This window comes from Plectropomus leopardus, chromosome 7, assembly GCF_026936395.1.
Source record: "Plectropomus leopardus strain MGB_pleo_1.0 chromosome 7, ASM2693639v1, whole genome shotgun sequence".
Taxonomy (NCBI): Eukaryota; Metazoa; Chordata; class Actinopteri; order Perciformes; family Serranidae; genus Plectropomus; species Plectropomus leopardus.
Genome location: NC_142182.1, coordinates 20,292,161 through 20,311,184, shown reverse-complemented (window position 1 = coordinate 20,311,184; position 19,024 = coordinate 20,292,161). Strand labels below are relative to the sequence as shown.

Genomic DNA, 19,024 nt, shown 5'->3' with positions numbered 1-19,024 from the left:
AGGACATGTTGTGATGATGCAATATAGCCTAAATAACCTGCTTAAAATTCATCCAAATCAATCAATTAATGCAAAACTTCCTGTCGTTTTGCATTAAGTGTTTGGGGATAGGCTTATTGTACAGTTTATCAGTTGCTCTAGACTGCTCAGACTGTTCTCAAAATTTGTGATTCTGTTGAATACTATACACGATTCAGTATGTTTTCGTTAGAGAAATGTCTATGACTTTTTGATTGTAATTTTACATCATTTATTTATTTAAACTAACATCATAACGTATGATCGTTCTTTGACTTTGAACATTGGTGGAGCTATACCTGCGTGACCCATCTTCTGAGGTGTCTTCTTAGTAGCATATAAAACCAAAACAGCTCCTTATAAAATATTTAATGTGGTACTGTAGTTTTAAACAAACAAAAACAAAACCAAACAAACAAAAAATAAATTATTTTTTCCCAAGTTCCCAAATAAATTTAATAGAACTAACATAATTTGGGCTTTTGTTGTTTTTTTTGTACAAAGTAGGAAATACGGTCTGGCTGAGACCGACTCATGTTTGTAATGCATTGAATATAATATGAAATATCCATATAACTTCAAAGGGTTATCAGTTTATTAATCGATAGAAACAACTGCTCTACACCACTGATTCCGACCCAGCAGTACTTCAACCCCGAAGGGGGAAGCTCAACTAATTAGACAAAACAGAAATCTAACAACAATCTAATAAAAACATATCCACATCTTGAGCCAGCTGCGACATGTGAACTACTGAGAGTGTGACACGTGTTAGATACAAATGATGACAAGACAGTTCAAATAGTTACGAACAAGTAACCATTGACTTGATTTGACTGGTGAACACTGGGGCAGGAAAAGGGTTATTCATGCGTCGGACATGAAATACTTTGTATTTTGGTTTTGTTTTCTTACCTATATTTTTAATTTTTAATTTATTTTGCATTTTCGAAATAAAATCTAAATCTAAAAGAAGTTATTGATACTTAATTAAAAAAATACATCAACTCTTAAAAAGATTTGATAAAATTGGAAAAAAGCTCAAAATATTGAATAAATGGTTGGAGTACATTTACTCAAGTACTGTGTATACCCTCATTGATTTCTGATTTCATACCACTTTATAGCCTACCTCTCTTTACTTCTAAGCGAAAAAGTTTTTGTGCTCCTTCATCACAGGACCTCAAGTGGGATCTGAACATCACTGTCTTATTTACAAAGAACAGCAGAGGACGTACTTCCTGTGGCATCTGAAGAAGTTCAACCTGCTAAACACAATAATGATGAACTTCTTCACTGCCATCCGGGTCCATCCTCACCTCCTCCATCACCACCTGGTACGCTGCTGCCACTGCCAACGACAAGGGCAGAGTGCAGAGTATCATATGCTCTGCTGCTGAGAAGGTGACTGGCTGCACTGGGTGCACCTCCCTTCCAGGACCTTTACACCTCCAGGACCTTGAAGTGGACAGAAAACATGTGGGATCGCTCCCGCCCAGGACATAAACTCTTGGTTAACTCCTCTTTGGCAGGAGGCTGTGGGACCAAAGGTCACACCACAAAAAGAGCTCCCGACAACAGTAAGCTTCATCAACAAGGCCCAGGACAAACCATCAGACACTGTCTTTATGCGTACATACACTAACGCACATCTTGGACTATGACTTTGCATATTGCAAATATTTGCTCTATTGTGAACTTTTGCACAATCACTGCTTTTTGTTATTTTCACCTCCTGCACAAACTGCACAGCTTCTTCTAACACAGCTATATTGTACGCATTTGTTACATCATTTAAAAAGTATCTTTGCCATATCTTTATTGACATTTTTCTATTATAAATGTTTGTTCTTGAGTGTTGCAGTACTTTGCCTTACTTTTATGCCTCTTTATACGTTTATTGTATGTTTAATGTATGCACCAAAAAAACCAAAGCAAACTTGCTTGTAAGTGAAAACCTACTTGGCAATAAATCTATTTTGGACTCTGAAGCAGAAACCCACATTCTGAAAGTTCTCAAAAGCGTGAGCGGGCTGCTGTTGTTACCTGTCCGGCAAACCCTCCTGGACTCATTCAGCATTCATAAGAACATGCAGCTCAGGCACAGTGGTGGAAGAAGTATTCAGATCCTTTACTTCAGTAAAAGTACTAATACCACACTGTAAAAATACACTGTTACAAGTAAAAGTCCTGCACTGAAAATGTTACTTAAATAAAAGTACATAAGCGCAATCAGGAAATCTTTTAAAAATGTTAAAAGTAATGGAACTCAATGCGGGGGAAAAAAATCAAATCAATTTTTCGATCAAAATCCTCATATTTGAGAAGATGGAATCATGAAATGTTTTTCCATAGAAATGAATGATTTTCAAAATAGTTGCCAATTTATTATATATATTTTTTTTATTTATTGTATGTCAATTGATCAATCAAATAATTGTTTCAGCTGCGCTTGTACATTTTCTTAAATTATGTTTACAGTTCAAAAATGTTAACCTATGAAGAACTTAAACTATCAAACTGTAGTGAAGTACAATGTTTACCTCTGGAGTGTAGTGGAGTAAAAGTAGAAAGTGGCATGAGATTTAAATATTTAACCCTTTGAAACTTAAATTGCCTTGATTTCTTTCAAAACAATGAGTAACAAAAAAAAATCCTTAAACTTTTTGGAAAAAAAAAAGACAAGAAAAAAATTAAAGTTTTCCCCTATTTTTCTTAAATTATTAACTTCTAATAATTTCTGCCTGTCTCTCTCTTTTAAACTAATTTTCATGTCATTTTCTAGTCAAATTTTCCTAATGTACTGTAATTTTTGGGACATTTCTTACCATGTTGCTCAGTACCCTTTTGGCCATGTTTACAAAGGAAATCAATCCAAATCAAATCAGTCCAACTGCTCAGGTTTCAAAGGTTTAAATGCATGTGAAAGGTGTCTAAACACAGCACAAGAAAACGGATGTCATTCCAGGTTTCTAAGGGTTAAGTGAAGTACAAGTGCCTCAAATGTGTACTTGAGTACAGTACTTGAGTAAATGTACTTAGTTAAATACCACCACTGCAGTACAGGTGTGTTCACTGTCCCTGTCTCCCGTCAGAGAGAAAGTGATCACTTTCAGAAGAACTGGACCAGACAGCTGTTGAGTCACAGTCAGCTGAACCAGTTAAAGTCACATTCCACCAAAAACACAAGTTGGTGGATTGGATTGTTTCCATGAGACTCCATTTGCATGATTGGGGACGAAAGTTCCCCAAATAAAAATAAATAAATAAATAAACAAGAAAATAAATGACCAAATTGAGAAATTATTAAAAAAAGAAATGTATGCATTAATTGATTGATAAAATGTGACATAAATTGATATATCTGCTTTAATTTGCTTCTTTATTTATTTATTTGTAAATTTAACCATATTTATTTATTTTCCTGTTTATGTTTCCCTTTTATTTATTGTTTTTGCAATACAGGAAGTGGTCAGGTCTGGGCTTGGAGCTTCAAAGAGAGGTCTCCAGGCTGTGCAGGGGGCTCCCTGGCCACACCGGCAGCCCCGCTGAGTCGGGCAGGACCACACCAGGTGGTGGGACCACACCAGGCAGAGGGACGGCGCGATCCACGGCGTTGTTCTCCTGGTGTGACGGGAGAGGCGTTAGGTTGGACAGCCCGGTCAGGGGCGGTGGAAGGACAAGGGAGTTTCGTTTGATTGGAGCATCGTCCTCGCAGTCGACCTCATCGATCAGGGGGATTTGAGGCACCGAATCCTCAATGCGAAACTCAGGGTGGCTCATGAAGCTGTGGATGGAGCTGCGAGACTCGGGTGTCTCCAGACCTTCGTAGGGAGACACGCTGTCTCTGAAGGCGTTCACGACACGAATCTACAAGATGAGGGACACCAGTCAGCTCAGGGTTTAATGAGAGAATTTGGAGTTTGGAGAGTTTATGCAGCAATTGTGTTTGGAAATAACCATAAACCAAACACTAAAGGCTTCAATGTGCTAGTTTCTAATGTTTTTTTTCCATCTTCCCCCGGTGTTAGTATGGAAGGGATCATGCATTTGGTCCTGTGTGTGAGAGGGATTTTTCTGTCCACAGGTCACATTTTGGCCTTCCCTGTGACTCAGTAACCAGTACCCATCCCAAAATGTTGCTCTTATTTTGAACCAGAGTATCTGCCGATAAATGTCATAATCAATATGTAATGATCCACTAAAGTCAGGATACGAGAGCAATAATTCAGTTATTTTTTCTTCCATCTTCACTGTAAAAGGAGGATTGAAGGGACAGTAACGCTGGCTACAGCTCTCCGTGATCCAACAGCGACCCGGTTCTGTTCTGTGCACCATACATCCTTAAACCACACCCGGAGCGTTTCAGCATTGTAACATTTTGTCAGCCCAATTTTGTAGCCTTGCAAAATTTGTTGATCTGGTAATTTCTCCTTAATGTTTGTGCTTCTACTAAAACTATTTAAGTAAGCAGACCATGCAGTGAAATGGCTTCTTTTTTTTGTCTGTTATAATTGTGATTTACGTACTTTGATATGCTGTAGCCTACAGACAAATTTATTTATTATTTAATTATGAATGAACAAAGATTTCTGTCTGCATTTTAGTTATCAAAAATTAGGGCTGTCGAACGATTCATTTTTAAAATTGTGATTTATCACAGAATTTCAACATTAAATTGCCATCAATTGCATTTTTAAACACGTGTTTTCAGTTCCATTATTTTGCATTGTAAAATAGTTATGAGGTCCATATTGACAAGGTAAAGCAATTATTATCAGATCTTCTCTAATTGGAAATAAATGACAGAAAAAATTGGCATAAAGTGGGCATGTCTGTAAAGAGGAGTCTCACTGATGCCCATAGAATCCATTTTCATGTAAGCGCTGCACACTCATTCTTTAATCTACTGTATACCCCCGTGAAATTTCGGCTAGGTATGAACGTTACATACCACCCAAGTCTAATTGTCACGCTGGACTTTGTGATGAGTAAAGGACCCAGGTGGAGGTGAAATCGTACCTGTGTCGAGATGCGGTTGAGGCCACGGCACCAAAGCACCTGGCCCCTCTTTAGCTCCATCTCAGCGTGGTCGATCTCGTCCAGGTCCTTCATCTCCTCCAGCTCCTCCTCAGGGATCTCCTCCTGCTTCGTGCCATGACCCGCCGTCTTCAGGAACTTCAGCCATTTAGTGGGGACACTGGACACGAGCTGAGGGGCAGACGGACACAAAAACGACACCCCAGTCAGTCACAACACCAGCACGTCCTGATCCTCAACTCCACTGCTGCCTGAAAATGTTACTGACACCACCTCAGGGTTTGGAAACGTTTTTTATCGTCTAATGATGATCATCATTATTTCTTGATTGCTTGGCGATACATTATTAACATCATTTAAACTCCACTGTGGCGCTTTTAAAGAGAGCAACAGGAATAAATAGCCATAGAGTGTTAACAAAAGTTCAGCCCAAAATGGTGCAGTTTAGACACCTCTTTTGTTGATTTCAAATCCAAAATGCCTTATTGCCATATTGGTGCAATTTTAGTTTCCTTGAGAGACTAAAGGACTTTTCACACTGAGTCAGTTTTTTTCGGATACATTTTTTTTAATCTGTCATATGGAAAAGAAAAAAAGTTACGTACAAAAACCTTGCATTCTCAGTCCGATGCTTTTTATTGTTCTATTTGTTGCAAAATTTCACAATGTTTAATTTCTAATAATGACAATCAATATTTATGTGCATTCTTAATTTAAAAAAAACACTACAAGTACTGTAAGTACTATTAGTACTTACAGAAAGGTCAAAGCTACGAACATATTGATGAATGCCGGGACAAACACTGTAATTTTCGAATAGTTTACACAAAAATTCATTCTGCTCACGCTTCATGAATGAGACCAAGTGTGCACTGCTCCTCCCACCTCTATTGAAATTTGATGCCCTTGTTGTCCCATGTCCCATGTTGCAAACATTGGCCTGGGGCAGTAGCTTAAATTGCACATAGCCTGTCCACCACTGGTGGCTCTGTTAATCCGTTTACAAACATAAAGGATTTGACAAATGCCCATTCAGCCAGTTTTCATTAAATTAAACCGCTCCAGTTTGAGGTTGTACACTGGACCAGACTGGACTGGCAAAAAAATGGAAATCAACCCAACTCTGCTCCCACCATTTCCTGTCTCCTATCAAAATAATGGCAAAAAGTGTCTCACCTGTCCCCACAGGAGGCTGCCGAGACCCAGGAAGATACACCACAGCCACTGCTCAATAGTCAGAGTCATGCAGCTGAACGGTTTTCCACCCAACTGCACAATGACAATCTACAGGAGGAAAGAGACAACATCATGCATGGAGTCCTTTGTCACTTTACATTGTGGAGCTGACCAGGCGTGACGACTGCCTCACCCCTCACAGATTACCTGTATGATGAAGGTTCCCAGGACGATGGAGCAGAAGATGGGGTTTTTGAATACGCCCTCAAACACATTCCTCTCTCCGTGAATCTTGCGCGCATTGATCTCATTAAAGATCTGCATCAGGACAAACGTGTTGAACACGATGGTATAGTGCTCAGAGGGCGGGGCGTGGAGGGGGGCGTTCCTGCCGCTGTCGATGTCAAACAGCTTTTCCCCTGTGAGCAGGTGTAGAAATTAACACAAGATCTTCATTTCTTTACAATAAGTTTCATTAACACATTAATAAGAAATAAATAAGTTAGTGCAATGAAATTAAAATATCTCATTATGGGTTTTTGTTACATTACTTAAGGGAGTGTCCTTTAAGTGAGAATTTTCCTTCTAAGTGTTTCAAACCATGAAGCTGAGTTGCATTCACTGACCAAAGAAGAGCAGGGTAAAGATCACGGCGAGCTGGTATACGGCATGTCCCAGGATGTTCTTCATCATGGTGCGAGAAATAAGAGGCTTTTGGCGACCGTACGGGTTCCTGAGCAGCAGTGCCTCAGTTGGTGGCTCAGTGGCGAGAGCTAGTGAAGCGAAGGTGTCCATTATTAGGTTGACCCACAACATTTGGACAGCTTTTAATGGTGAGTCCTGCAAAAAACACACACACACACACACACACACACACACACACACACACACACACACACACACACACACACACACACACACAGAGATCTCCTGTCAGTGTCTGTTAGCAGAGAAACCACAGGTGCCATCATCTGGAATACCACTAATTGTTATTCATAACATTTACTTCAGTCAAACATTTTGAAACTAAAATGAGTGGTGCAGGAACGAGTCCTAAACCCAGAATAAAGTTAATGTCAGTGGATTTATTTTATTAACACGTTCTTGGTTAAATGCCAAAATTAGGTCTATGGTTAACACAAGCTCAAAAGATTTTTATGTTTAGTTCTGTGGATGGTATGCACATTGAAACAGTTTTATACTGTGTTCACACTATCCTGTACGGTTGTTAAGAAATGCCTCATTCAGAACTTCATGCTTATGATCCTGAACAAAAGACATCAACTAGCTAGCTAACTGCTAACGTCTTACTCACTTCAACCTTTACACTTTCTTTTTCTGCAGTTCCCACTACCCTTTATTAAACCCCTGGCAGAAAAGCTGCACTAACTTCTCTGTAGGCCTCAAAGGAATTCAAACCTTTTTTAACTCTCCCAGCTGTCTCACTGAAGAAAGACGTGATTTGAAAGGGTGTTACTTCCCTGCATCCCTCGTCAAAAGCCTATGGGATTTTTCCAGTGGCTTTTGGATCATAGCAGAAAATAAGCTCTCTGGCGAACAAACGTTTATGATACTTACACGTTCTGTTCAACAAGATTATCTTACAAATGAACACCATTTTTAGGATTGTTGAAGCCAAAGTATAAAGCTATTGCTAGGCTGAAACGAACTACACTGCCACATCGCCACCGCAACAAGGCTGTAGAGACGTGTTTGGTGTGACGCTCTGTAGTCTCATTTAGCCACTTGTTAGCAAGTGTCTTTTATAAGACACATAAAAGCTTCAGAGTTCACAGTGGGGTATTAGAGATGTGTTTTATGTCATATATATATATAAAAAAAAGAAAGTCTCTCGTGTTAACTACAGACCTTATTAAAGGCTTCTAACCAAAAATACATTTAAAAAATGACTGACTTTGAAACAAATGAACTGGAGGTGCTGAAATGCTAATGAGTTTAAGGGTCTTAGGACTTATGCTTCTCTCTGCTCTATATATGTAGCTCTGACCTGGGTTATACAGGCTCCGGTGAACGCCACAATGACGGCAACAACGTTAACTGTCAGTTGGAATTGCAGGAACTTGGAGATGCTGTCATACACATTTCTGCCCCACATCACAGCCTTCACAATACTGCTGAAATTGTCATCTGTGAGGATGATATCGGAAGCCTCCTTTGCCACATCTGTTCCCGCAATGCCCTGCAGAACACAAAGCATGGAGATTAGCTCACATAAACCTCACACTGCACCTCGCCACGACACTACACCATGCTACAGGATGGAAATGCTCTGTTTTTTGTGTGCATTTAAGTCTATAAAATAAACTAATGATGTGATAATAGATGAGAGGCTTGTATTGAATACCTGTCTTTTAAAGATAAAGTGCTTAAGTATTCTGGGCCCTGTGCTGTGGTTCCCACTTTGTCCCTACCTGCAGCCTTGATGGGAGCTCTGGCCAACATCAGTTTCACTCCTATGGGGCCCATAGCACCTGTTCTCACTACAAACATCACCTGCCTGATGAAATGCTCTGTAAGATGAACCGCAGTACCCTCATGCTTTGGTTTGGGTTTGAATGATTCAGTGTAGTTCTCCCTCTGTGCTTCTGCACTCGGTTTGTTGACAGGAAATGACAGCTGGGTGTCATCCTGCTGGTGATGACTGAGGATCGGTCTCTGAGGGTCTGCGATCCCTCTGTGGCTGTTTCGGCTGACTTTCAGCTCCTCCTCCTCCCCATTCCTCCACAGCTGCAGCTGGAATCTGGGGGCTGTCTGACCACTGCCGTCCCTCCAGGTGAGAATGTATGACAGCATGTTTGGGTTGTCACATAACTCCAGCAGAGTGGCGAGGATGTTGCAGTGTTAGCAGCAGTGTTCGAAAGTCCAACAGAGATGATGCCCCACTTTTAGCCAAAAAGTTATCTTCTGTTGTGTAGCAACCCAGTACATGACCACACACAGTCTACTGTGGAGGAGGTGAGCTTGTTGTGTCCCAGACCGCTGTAGAAAATATTGGAGCCTTTTTTCAGGAAGCGAATTGCCATTTCAATCCCCTCTGATCCAAACAGTTCCTCTCTGTGCTTGTCACTCTCGCGCAGTGCTGAAAGCATCAGTTGAATGTCTGACTTTATCTCTAGGATGACGACATCCACTTCATCAGGACACACTTCCATCTGCATCAAAATCCCCAGAAGCTGGTTGATGAGTCCTTGATAACAAAGGTCCTGATTGACCACGTCTGCACCAATAGACGTACACTTAAGCTGGAAAGATCTTGAAGACCAGCGTCTGCTGATGGGTGACAGTGACCATTATGAAGTCACACAGGTGGCCTCTGCTCTCTGGAAGACACAATAGTTTGTAGCTTTTCCTGAAGCTTTGGACGTCTGCCTTCACCCAGCAGTGACGAGTTCCCAATTATTACTGGCACCGGACCTGGGAGTAATTTACACTGGCAGTAGAGCCACATAGGCGGGGAGGCACTCTACAGCCAAAATATTTGAGCTGCTGTGGATTGATAGCGAGCAGACCATAGTTTACATCTCTCTCATGCCAGAGATTCTTTACTACTGAGCTGAACACGAGCAGAGCTGGCTTTCCTAATAGGGCCAAAGCTGTACCAGAGCACCCTCTATTGGTGTGTGTGTATTACACCTTAATATACTGACAGTGTTTGACGAAACATAATAAGGGGGTAAGGGTCTGGTTGTTTAAATTAAAAAAAACAAAAACCAAAATAACATCAACAACAACTAAACATAGAGCATTTCCAACCTACTACACTCACACATCTCTGATTGCTGGGAAACATCTCTCAGGATCAGATGTTTGTCAGTGGATCTCCACGTGTCCTGACACACCACCAAAGACTGTATATGAAGATGGATGAAATGACTGCTCCCCAAAAGTGAAGCCAAAACATGTTCGCAGACAGGACATGGGTCTAACAAAAATTTAAAGTGTATGTCAAATACATTTTTCCTAAAGATGCTTTCTGTCATTTTAGGTAGTTTTAAGTCTGCTGAATGTCCAAGTGTAAATTTTTCTGGTAAGTTTTAATCAGTTATTTGATGCTATAAAAAGGTGGTTTGTTGACATGATTTAATTTCGGTGCACTTGCTAATGGTTGAACTGGTGTATGAACAGGAACTCGTGACTGCTGAGATCACCACTGCGCAGACTGGCTCTAAATAACATCACCAATGCGAGATGGCAGCATCCATATCTGGGACATTTTGGCTTTTTTTTGTATAGTGGGATGGAGTGGAGATGCGTTTTATAACTTTATATACAGTCAGTAAGGTAAAATATCACTTTATTTATCAATTAAAACTATCTGAAAGGAATCGATACATGACTGATGACTAATAATAATAATCATATTAATCTTAATAACAATAACAATAATAATAATCAGAAAAAAATCATAAAATCTGAAGTGATAGAATAATTAATCATTTGTCCTTTAACCTGACTGCTCTGGATAAGAACCTGACAGAAAAATGAAAAAACGTCTGAATAACGTGACAGTCTGAGGGGTGGTGGGGGCCCACAGCAGAGGACAACAGGACGTTCAACATGTGAACATTAGTTTTGTTCCTTTTCTTAAAATTTGAAAATGTAGAAAATGATTATGAATCTGATATCTGAATATTTCATCACCTATTGTCTTTTCAGATAAACTCACAAAAACAAGTTTATTGATTAATCGAGATTTTTACAATTTATGAATAGATTACTATATTTGCTGTTTTATAAATAACTACATTTTTATAAAGCAGTGTGATGACTTCAGCTACAGTCATTACCATAGCAAAGCCAACGTCCGCTTTCTTGAGGGCCGGGCCGTCGTTTGTTCCGTCTCCAGTTACTGCCACCACCTGCCTCTGCTCCAGCACAGTGCTGTCGATGATACCTGAGATGGTGACAGACGGACACTCAGCTGAGACATATTATGGACCACAATGACCTAAGATGAGGCCTAACTCTGACCGCCTTTAAAATCAGCTCAAATTCAGTTTTTCTCTGCTGTGTTTACCACTTTGTTTTTATGGCTGTCTTTGAATTTCACATCAGGGCTGTCTTTGAATTTGTATATATGGTCACATTTGGCCATATTTACTAATATGTGTGATTCACGGGCACCGGCTGATTTTGTTCTTCCCACTGTGCCTATGTTGGAAAATCAAAATCATTTTAAACTGACAGGCTTGACCTTGCTGTCTGCAGTCAGCATACTGCCACACTCCCATTTTCAGTACAAGGAGGTATGTTTCCTCAGAGGTGTATTATGAAGAAAACGGTGAAGTTGCTTCTATTCTATTAAGGCCATGACACATTAGTGTTGGACTGTCATTGAGTGTCTACAAATGTCTTGGCTGTTCAAGACAGCTGCTAAGATATTTTTCACTCTCTTTTTAATATGTTGTTTCATTCTCTGAAGATGCTCAAGTAACAGGCTGTAGCCTCAAGGGCAGATAAGCCACCTGCTTAGAGGTAGTTCAGATCTTTTATATACCCTTAATGCCTGTTAATTATGATGATAATAATTTCATGGCACTAAAATTGTTGAGTAGCCATCATTACAGGCAAATTCAATAAAAGCAATGACAGCCAAAACTGTCCCAATTAAATATGGACATTCTCAGTGATTCCATAATAATCAAGAACTGAAACACTCAGTTTTTATAGTCAGATATTGTAATTACGACAGTAACTGATAGGGATAAAAAGGCGTCACATAAGTGAATGCATTAGTAATTTAACAATCTTAATTAATGTCTTTAAAATCCTTTTTCAACTGATGTGGTTTTACTATGTATACATTTACTTAAAAGGTGTCTAACCTTTATGTCTGACTCACTGTCTGCTTGGTTAAATTGTGTCTAACCTTTGACCAGAGTGTGCTTATCTGTCGGAGATGATCTGGCGAGGACTCTCAGCTTTGGCCAAATCTTATCGATCCTCTCCTGCTCTATCTGCAACGAAAAAGAGAATAAATATGAGATAAATAAGAAGTGTTAGTTAATTTTAATCAGTTTATAACAGTTTCCCCTATAACAGTGGTGGGCTCCCTTACAAGTCACAAGAAAATCAGAAGAATTACAAAAAAAACAATGACTACAAGAGTCAAAATCATCAATTTCCCAACCTTTTAGAATCTGTATAGTGCCAGTAACTAAAAAAAAAGTTGACCTGGAACTAGAAGAAATATCATTGGGGTCATTAAATCTAGTGTGTTTAAATAAACAAAGGTCCGGTTTAAGATAGACACTGCTGTCCTTTGCTGCAGTCTGTGTTTGTCTGACCTCTCCAAGCTCATTACGGATCCGTCGGTTAAATTCTTTGCCCTCCATACAGAGAAAATCGTCTCCAGGTTGCAAGATACCACATTTCGTGGCAATGGCCCGGGCAGTGTTGATGTTGTCTCCGGTCACCATGCGAACAGTGATCCCAGCCCGCTGGCATTTTCTGATTGCATCTGGTACCTGATGAGAACAACAGAGGAAAAAAGAAAAAGAAAGAAGAGTATGAATTTTTTTGTCGAAACTTTGTTTATTTATTCATGTATGTGCCATTGTCGGCTGCTGATGGCATAAGGGCCACTACTCAGTGGAGGGTTCTTCAAAACTAAGCACGGGGCCAAGAGACAGAATTGGCATTGGGCCTATTGGTTCAGGAAACTCTGTGAGTAGTGAACTGCATTGTGTGTATTTTTACTGAGACTGGCTGGTCGCCCCCGTGTATCCCTTACAGACAGGGCTGACGTACCTCAGGTCGTACAGGGTCTTCAATGCCAACCACGCCGATGCATGTGAGACCGGTGAGGATGTGGGCCTCGTCCTCCCAGTCTGGCTCTCCATCAGTGGTGGGAAAGTCTCTGTAGGCGAGGCAGATGGTCCTCAAGCCCTCCGACGCCATCGGCTCAATCACCTTCTTCACCAAGTCATCTCGGTCCCGAGGTTTGAAGCCTTTGGGCTGGCCATTGGCCATCAGGATTTTACAGCACCTAGAACCACAGGAAGCAGTTATGCGATCACCATCCAAGTGAGCACAAAGCTGTGCAAACACCAAGTGCAAACCTACTTTCTGAGCAGGATCTCTGAGGCCCCCTTGACGAACATTCGGTAGCTGCCATCATGGTTCTTTAGCACTGTGCTCATGGACTTCCTCACAGAGTTGAAGGTGTAGACCTTAAACAGTTTCTCCTCTGGGATTTCATTGCGAATCGTCTGGTAATCTCGGCGCAGGTCGAGGGAGAATCCCAGTAAGGCACATTCTGTCTTGTTTCCAATCTGGCGAGGCAGCCCACCCTCCTTCTCTGGAGGCTGAAGGAAGCAGCAGCAGAGAGGAGGTTAAATCAGAGCACAAATTCAGTTGTTTTCATGACAAATCAGCTTCTTTACATCGTGCGCAAACTGAAGTCACAACTGCATCAGCACATGACAATAACAGGTGCATGCAGAAATACTCTGTGTGCCACACCGAACTCTGGCACAAACTGAACTGAACTGTAAATTTGGAGTACTGTTGTTTGCTAATTCGTGTAGGAATAGAATGCATGGACTGCACTTGTATAGCCATTTCTAATCATGTGACCACTCAAAGTGCTTTTACACTACGTCACATTCACCCATTCACACACTGGTGGCCGAGGTTACCATACATGGTGCCACCTGCTACTCAGTAACCATTCATATGCACTCACACACTGATAGCACAGCATCTGGAGCAATTTGGGGGTCAGAAACTTGCGAAAGGATACCTCTACATGTTGACTGGAGGAGCTGGGAATCGAACCACCAACTTTCCATTAGAGGAAGACCGCTCTAAATCTAAACCACAGCCACCCCATGGCGTTTGGTTATTGCCTTCTGAGTGACAGAAGCCAATAAATAATCTATCCTTGAGTAAGTTTTACATCTGTCTAAATAAAACCTATACTGTCTTGAAGATGGTTTAATGGCTCTAAATGAATCTGTGAGACTGAAATCACTAATCAGACCTTGGAATTCTGATGCAGAGGTATGTGTTTGCTGAGATGGTACACTGGATCTATCTAGTCAGGTTACAAGGATAGCATTCACTCGGCACCAATAATGGTTGCATAAAGTCTCACTGACTGTATCAAATAAATCTGAGCTGTGTTGATGTGGGGTGTTTACACAAAGAAATGCAATTTTTTTGTCCAGAAAATTTGTTTCAATGTTAGCTATGAACCCATCTTCACTTCCAAAATTATCAATAATTGTTAAGGATAGACTATGTCTCAACAATACTAAGGCGCTGTGGCTTTCGGAATTAATTACAGCTGTAGTATAATAGTGTGGGTTTGCTAATCTGTGTTTCTCTGTGTTTAAAGTGTGACTCCTGAATTAAGCACTTTATGAAAGACTGGGCAAGTTATTATGCTTGCATATGTACAATAATCAGAACTATGGAGACCCAAAAAATTCCGACACAGAGCTCCCTGAATGAACGGCTAGTTTTTCAACTCACCATAACCTTGCTGGTGTAGGCGCAGTTGACCCCGATGCCCTGGACAAGCAGGTCCAGAACTGAGGCAGGGATTTGGTCCGGTTGCGGCAACTTTTTGTAGTAGCGTGCTGCGATGTAGGCCTGCACCACCGTCATGCGATTCAAAGTGAGCGTGCCTGTCTTGTCGGAACAGATGGCCGTGGCGTTACCCATCGTCTCACAGGCGTCCAGGTGGCGGACCAGGTTGTTGTCCTTCATCATTTTCTGACAAAAGAGGAAAGCAGCATTAGCTGAGTCTGGGCACTTTATTGTGAATTTACAAAAACATTCACAGAAGTAAGAAACTTTGATGCAGGACTGTCTGGAGGGGGTCAAATGGGCCTAAACAGTTCTAGTGCTTAAATGTTAAAATGACATTTGAACTGTTAGTCAACATATCATATGAGATGTCAGTTTTGATGGACTAACAGTTTATACAGATCGAGAATAGTAAAAAGAAAAGGACATGATCTTACAGGTGTTCAGGCTGGCCAGCTATAGACAGATTGTACATGTTCAGAGAAACAGGCTCTGTATTGCTGTATATGCAAACAAACCTTGACTGAATAGGCCAGGGCGATGGTGACAGCCAGGGGGAGACCTTCAGGCACAGCCACCACCAGCACCGTCACACCGATGATGAAGAATTTCACCATAAACTGCACGTAGATGGGCAGACACTCTGTGATAAAGGGAACCTCCTGAATCCAGAAGGTATCGATCAGGAAGCGAGTGATGAGGATGATGACAGTGAGAACCGACATGAACAGACCTACAGACAGACAGAGAAAGAAAAACGGAAACATTGCAAGTTTAGTTCAGCTATAAATATGATCATGAACACAACACATGTTCAGTGCAGTGAAGAGTCTTCTTCGTTATCAAGTGTTTGTCTTGACCATTTTGTCATTTTTTCTTGACCCCATTGTGCCTTGCTTGCATCAAAGTATTGTAATTTATTGTGTTTCTTGTAATTTTATTGTATTACTTTCGGTAGGGTATTTCTAAAAGCCCATTTGGGTTTCTTACCTCTCTGGCACCCTGTTTTTCTATATTCCTTTTGACCTGTTTTATGTTACTGCTTTTAATAGTGCGAATAAATAAATGAAATGAAATGTTTCCGACTCAGTGTCTAGGTATCATGCTAAGAGTAGACCTAAGACTACAGCCAGTCTTAATTCACAGTCGGACTGAGCCGTGTTTCCATCAACGGCTTTCGGCTTTTTGCAACTGCAAAAAGTAAGGGGAAGAGAGGGAAACCATGTTGAGTACCATGTGATAAGGGGAGACGTGAGGAGGTATCTGCATTTGTCTGTATTCTGGTAGTGGGGTTAAGATAAATTAGATGATCTACGCAGTCAAAAGCCTTCTCTGTGTCTAATGGGATGGCTATGACCAGTTCTTCCATGGATTTACACTGCACTATGTGAAGCAATCTCCTGATATTATCTTACTAAGTATCATCAGAAGTTTTAATTTCAAATTTTCAATCCCATTATTTTTCAATTCAAAATAGTTTTGATGTCCATATTAACAAGGTAAAGCAATTCTTACCAGATTGTCTTGGTTAAGAATCAAATGATGGCAAAACAATGCATTGGACTTGCATAAAGTGGGCATGTCTGTAAGCGAGAGACTCGTGGGCACCCACAGAACCTATTTTCATTCAGATTTCTTGAGGTCAGAGGTCAAGGGACCCCTGTGAAATGACAATGCTGTTTTTCCATCTACAAAATTAAGCCCAACTTTGGAGTGTTATTAAGGCCCCTTCCAAAGAAGTATGACATGGTTGATACCACTGGATTCCATACCAGTATCATACCAGTATCATACCAGTATCATCAGTCAGATTGAAAACTCAGCCTGGTATACATCCTCTTAAAGACAGGAATGTCGGCTGGCGAATACCGCGATTTAAAAAAAAAAAAGGCATTACGTACAGACCTTAATCGCATCGTGCTTAATGCATTAATGCTGGCAGCCCTAATAAATTTCATTTTAAATCTGAAATCTTTCAACAGTTGTTTCAGATCCCTTTAATGAGGCCTGGTTTATTTTTATTTTTAATCACATGGAACCTATTATGGCAACCATATTACATATAGCATATAGAACAATGGAGGAAACAAATGGCCTAGTGCAACACAGCAGTCTTAATGGTTGGGCAAAGTGAAAGCAAAACAATATAGGATTTTTCCGAGCATTAATTGCATGTTGCAGTCAGTTAAGCAGTTTTTATGGCTGAATAAAACAAAAACCACAATGCCTCCGACCTCGGCCATTGCACGGAGGCATAAAAATGTCCAGTGGTTTGTGTCATTTGGAGGAGCACAGCAACATATGGAGTGTGGATTCCACCCAGCAGGGAGGTGTTCAACCCTCAGATGATATCTACGTCACTGTGACATTCACACTCATCATTTTTCTGATTCTCTGTTCATACCTGCTTTGCCGATCTGCACAGCCATTTTGGTCAGCTTCCCCTGGAGAACTGACTTCTCCTTCTTTGGTAGGTTTTTCTTCTTTTCTGCTTCTGCATTGTCGTTGAGCGGCTCCATCTCCACTGTGGCTCCGTCCTTTTTTTTGCCTACAGAGAACACATAAAGTCAGTGAAACATTCAGGTGTTTGGTCACAAACCATCAAAACTGCAGGTTCTGATTCAACAAGTCAAGACAGATTTATTATCAGGGGTCTACCATACATTCCCAAATTAAATCAAGTGTTCAAATCATTGCTGAGTCTTTAATAATAGTCAGGTGAAAATGGTTGAAACAATTGCTTTTACTTTGCATCACACAGCCTCAGTGGTTGGCTGTGTAAATTGTCATAGATTAATTGTAAACTTTGCACACTGAGTCTGTTTTTTTGGTCTAAAACTGTTGTATGTCTAAGAATAAATACTACTTCTCGTTGTGTCAATCATGTTTGCACAGTGATTTCAAAACTTTCCTTTGTCCCTGCAGAAATTCAATATAAAACATTGCATTGGCTCTATATAGCTCTTGTTACCGTCCACAGGATATCTCAAACTCTCAATTGGCGAAAGTGCAAAACAGACCTTGGGACTCATTTCCATGACTTCTGGGAGTGCAATCTGATTGCTAGATACTGGAGTCACATAGCTTGTAAGTTGTGCAGCATTTTTACGACTACAATAAGAAAAACCCCTGGGCTATTCTTACTTGGCAGCACTCTCCCATAACCATTATATATTACTGGACTTTTGCATCTTGCACATAAATGCATATTGTTGAGATGGACTAAAGATACTCTGCCCACAGTGACAGTCTGGTACAGGGAGATTTTCAGTGTCCTACTGCATTAAAGAATAAGTCTGTCCTCAAAGATATTGAGGATTCATTTCTTAAGATTTGCAGCCTGAACTCAAACTCTGTTGCATGGTCAATGTCCTTCAGAATATAAGCAAACTATACCTAGAGCCACGTGAGTTTTCATTATACCTTTTTCCTTCCGAGACCATCTTTTGCCACACAGCAACGATGAGTCAGAGGACAGTGTACTTTTATGTTTATTTTTTGTGTAACTTTTTTCTTTTTATTGTTTTTCTTTTATAATATCATCATTATTATTTTAACCTTGTTTGTGCAGTCATATTTGCTTTCTTTCTTACTCTCTTTTGTCATTAAAGTTACAGTTTCAATTTTCTGTGTTTTTGCATCTGTCAAAAGCCTAGAGAGAGATGTTTGACCAAGAGTCAGTGATGAAAATGTGGCAGCGGAAAACATCTGCACCAAGACAGAGGAACGGGGCACACACGAGTTGCACAGTATCGTTTCATAACTGAGACAGCTCACTCTCGATAGGTCAGATAGTAATATTCAGGAGGGTGATTATAACTGAGAGGAGGATTTGGACCACACACACAGACAGACAAAGAGACAGAGAGCTGGACAGCTGAGTCACTTCAGGTAGCCGCACTGCCAAATGCAAGACACAGGGGGATATTGGAGACAGCCAGATGGCTAACCTTCAGTGGACAAAGAAAAACCACATCAGACTCAGTGTGTAAGGTTTCTGTGTGTAATTTGTTTTGGATGACAGATTTAAAAAAACACATCTGGAAAAATTGACTCAGTGTCAAAGGCCTTGCCAAACATTGGCAGGGGGGTTAATTTTGGACCCTGTGCACACCCACAAGAAAAGCCCACATTTTTGGTAAGAAAGAGAAACACGTGATGAAAAACCTGAATATTAGCAGATTTTTCGATATGCACAATTATTAAAAAGCCAACCTTTTCAAAAAGGTGTTTG

The 19,024-nt window shown here is 40.6% G+C and overlaps 1 protein-coding gene across 1 annotated transcript in view; it reads right to left on the bottom strand.

Annotated features, from left to right (window-relative positions):
* Positions 1–591: 591 nt before the first annotated feature.
* LOC121949963 (plasma membrane calcium-transporting ATPase 1-like) overlaps positions 592–19,024 on the bottom strand; it is a 35,573-nt gene continuing 17,140 nt past the window's right edge. Inside the window, exons 8-21 of the mRNA XM_042495836.2 lie at positions 17,195–17,338; positions 15,309–15,523; positions 14,734–14,976; positions 13,321–13,562; positions 13,006–13,243; positions 12,543–12,722; positions 12,125–12,212; positions 11,043–11,149; positions 8,243–8,434; positions 6,861–7,074; positions 6,442–6,653; positions 6,235–6,342; positions 5,041–5,229; positions 592–3,888 (exon numbers count right to left, since the gene is read on the bottom strand). Of these exons, the coding sequence (XP_042351770.1) occupies positions 3,511–3,888; positions 5,041–5,229; positions 6,235–6,342; positions 6,442–6,653; positions 6,861–7,074; positions 8,243–8,434; positions 11,043–11,149; positions 12,125–12,212; positions 12,543–12,722; positions 13,006–13,243; positions 13,321–13,562; positions 14,734–14,976; positions 15,309–15,523; positions 17,195–17,338 (2,750 nt within the window). The 3' untranslated portion in view covers positions 592–3,510. The remainder of the gene's footprint in view (positions 3,889–5,040; positions 5,230–6,234; positions 6,343–6,441; positions 6,654–6,860; positions 7,075–8,242; positions 8,435–11,042; positions 11,150–12,124; positions 12,213–12,542; positions 12,723–13,005; positions 13,244–13,320; positions 13,563–14,733; positions 14,977–15,308; positions 15,524–17,194; positions 17,339–19,024) is intronic.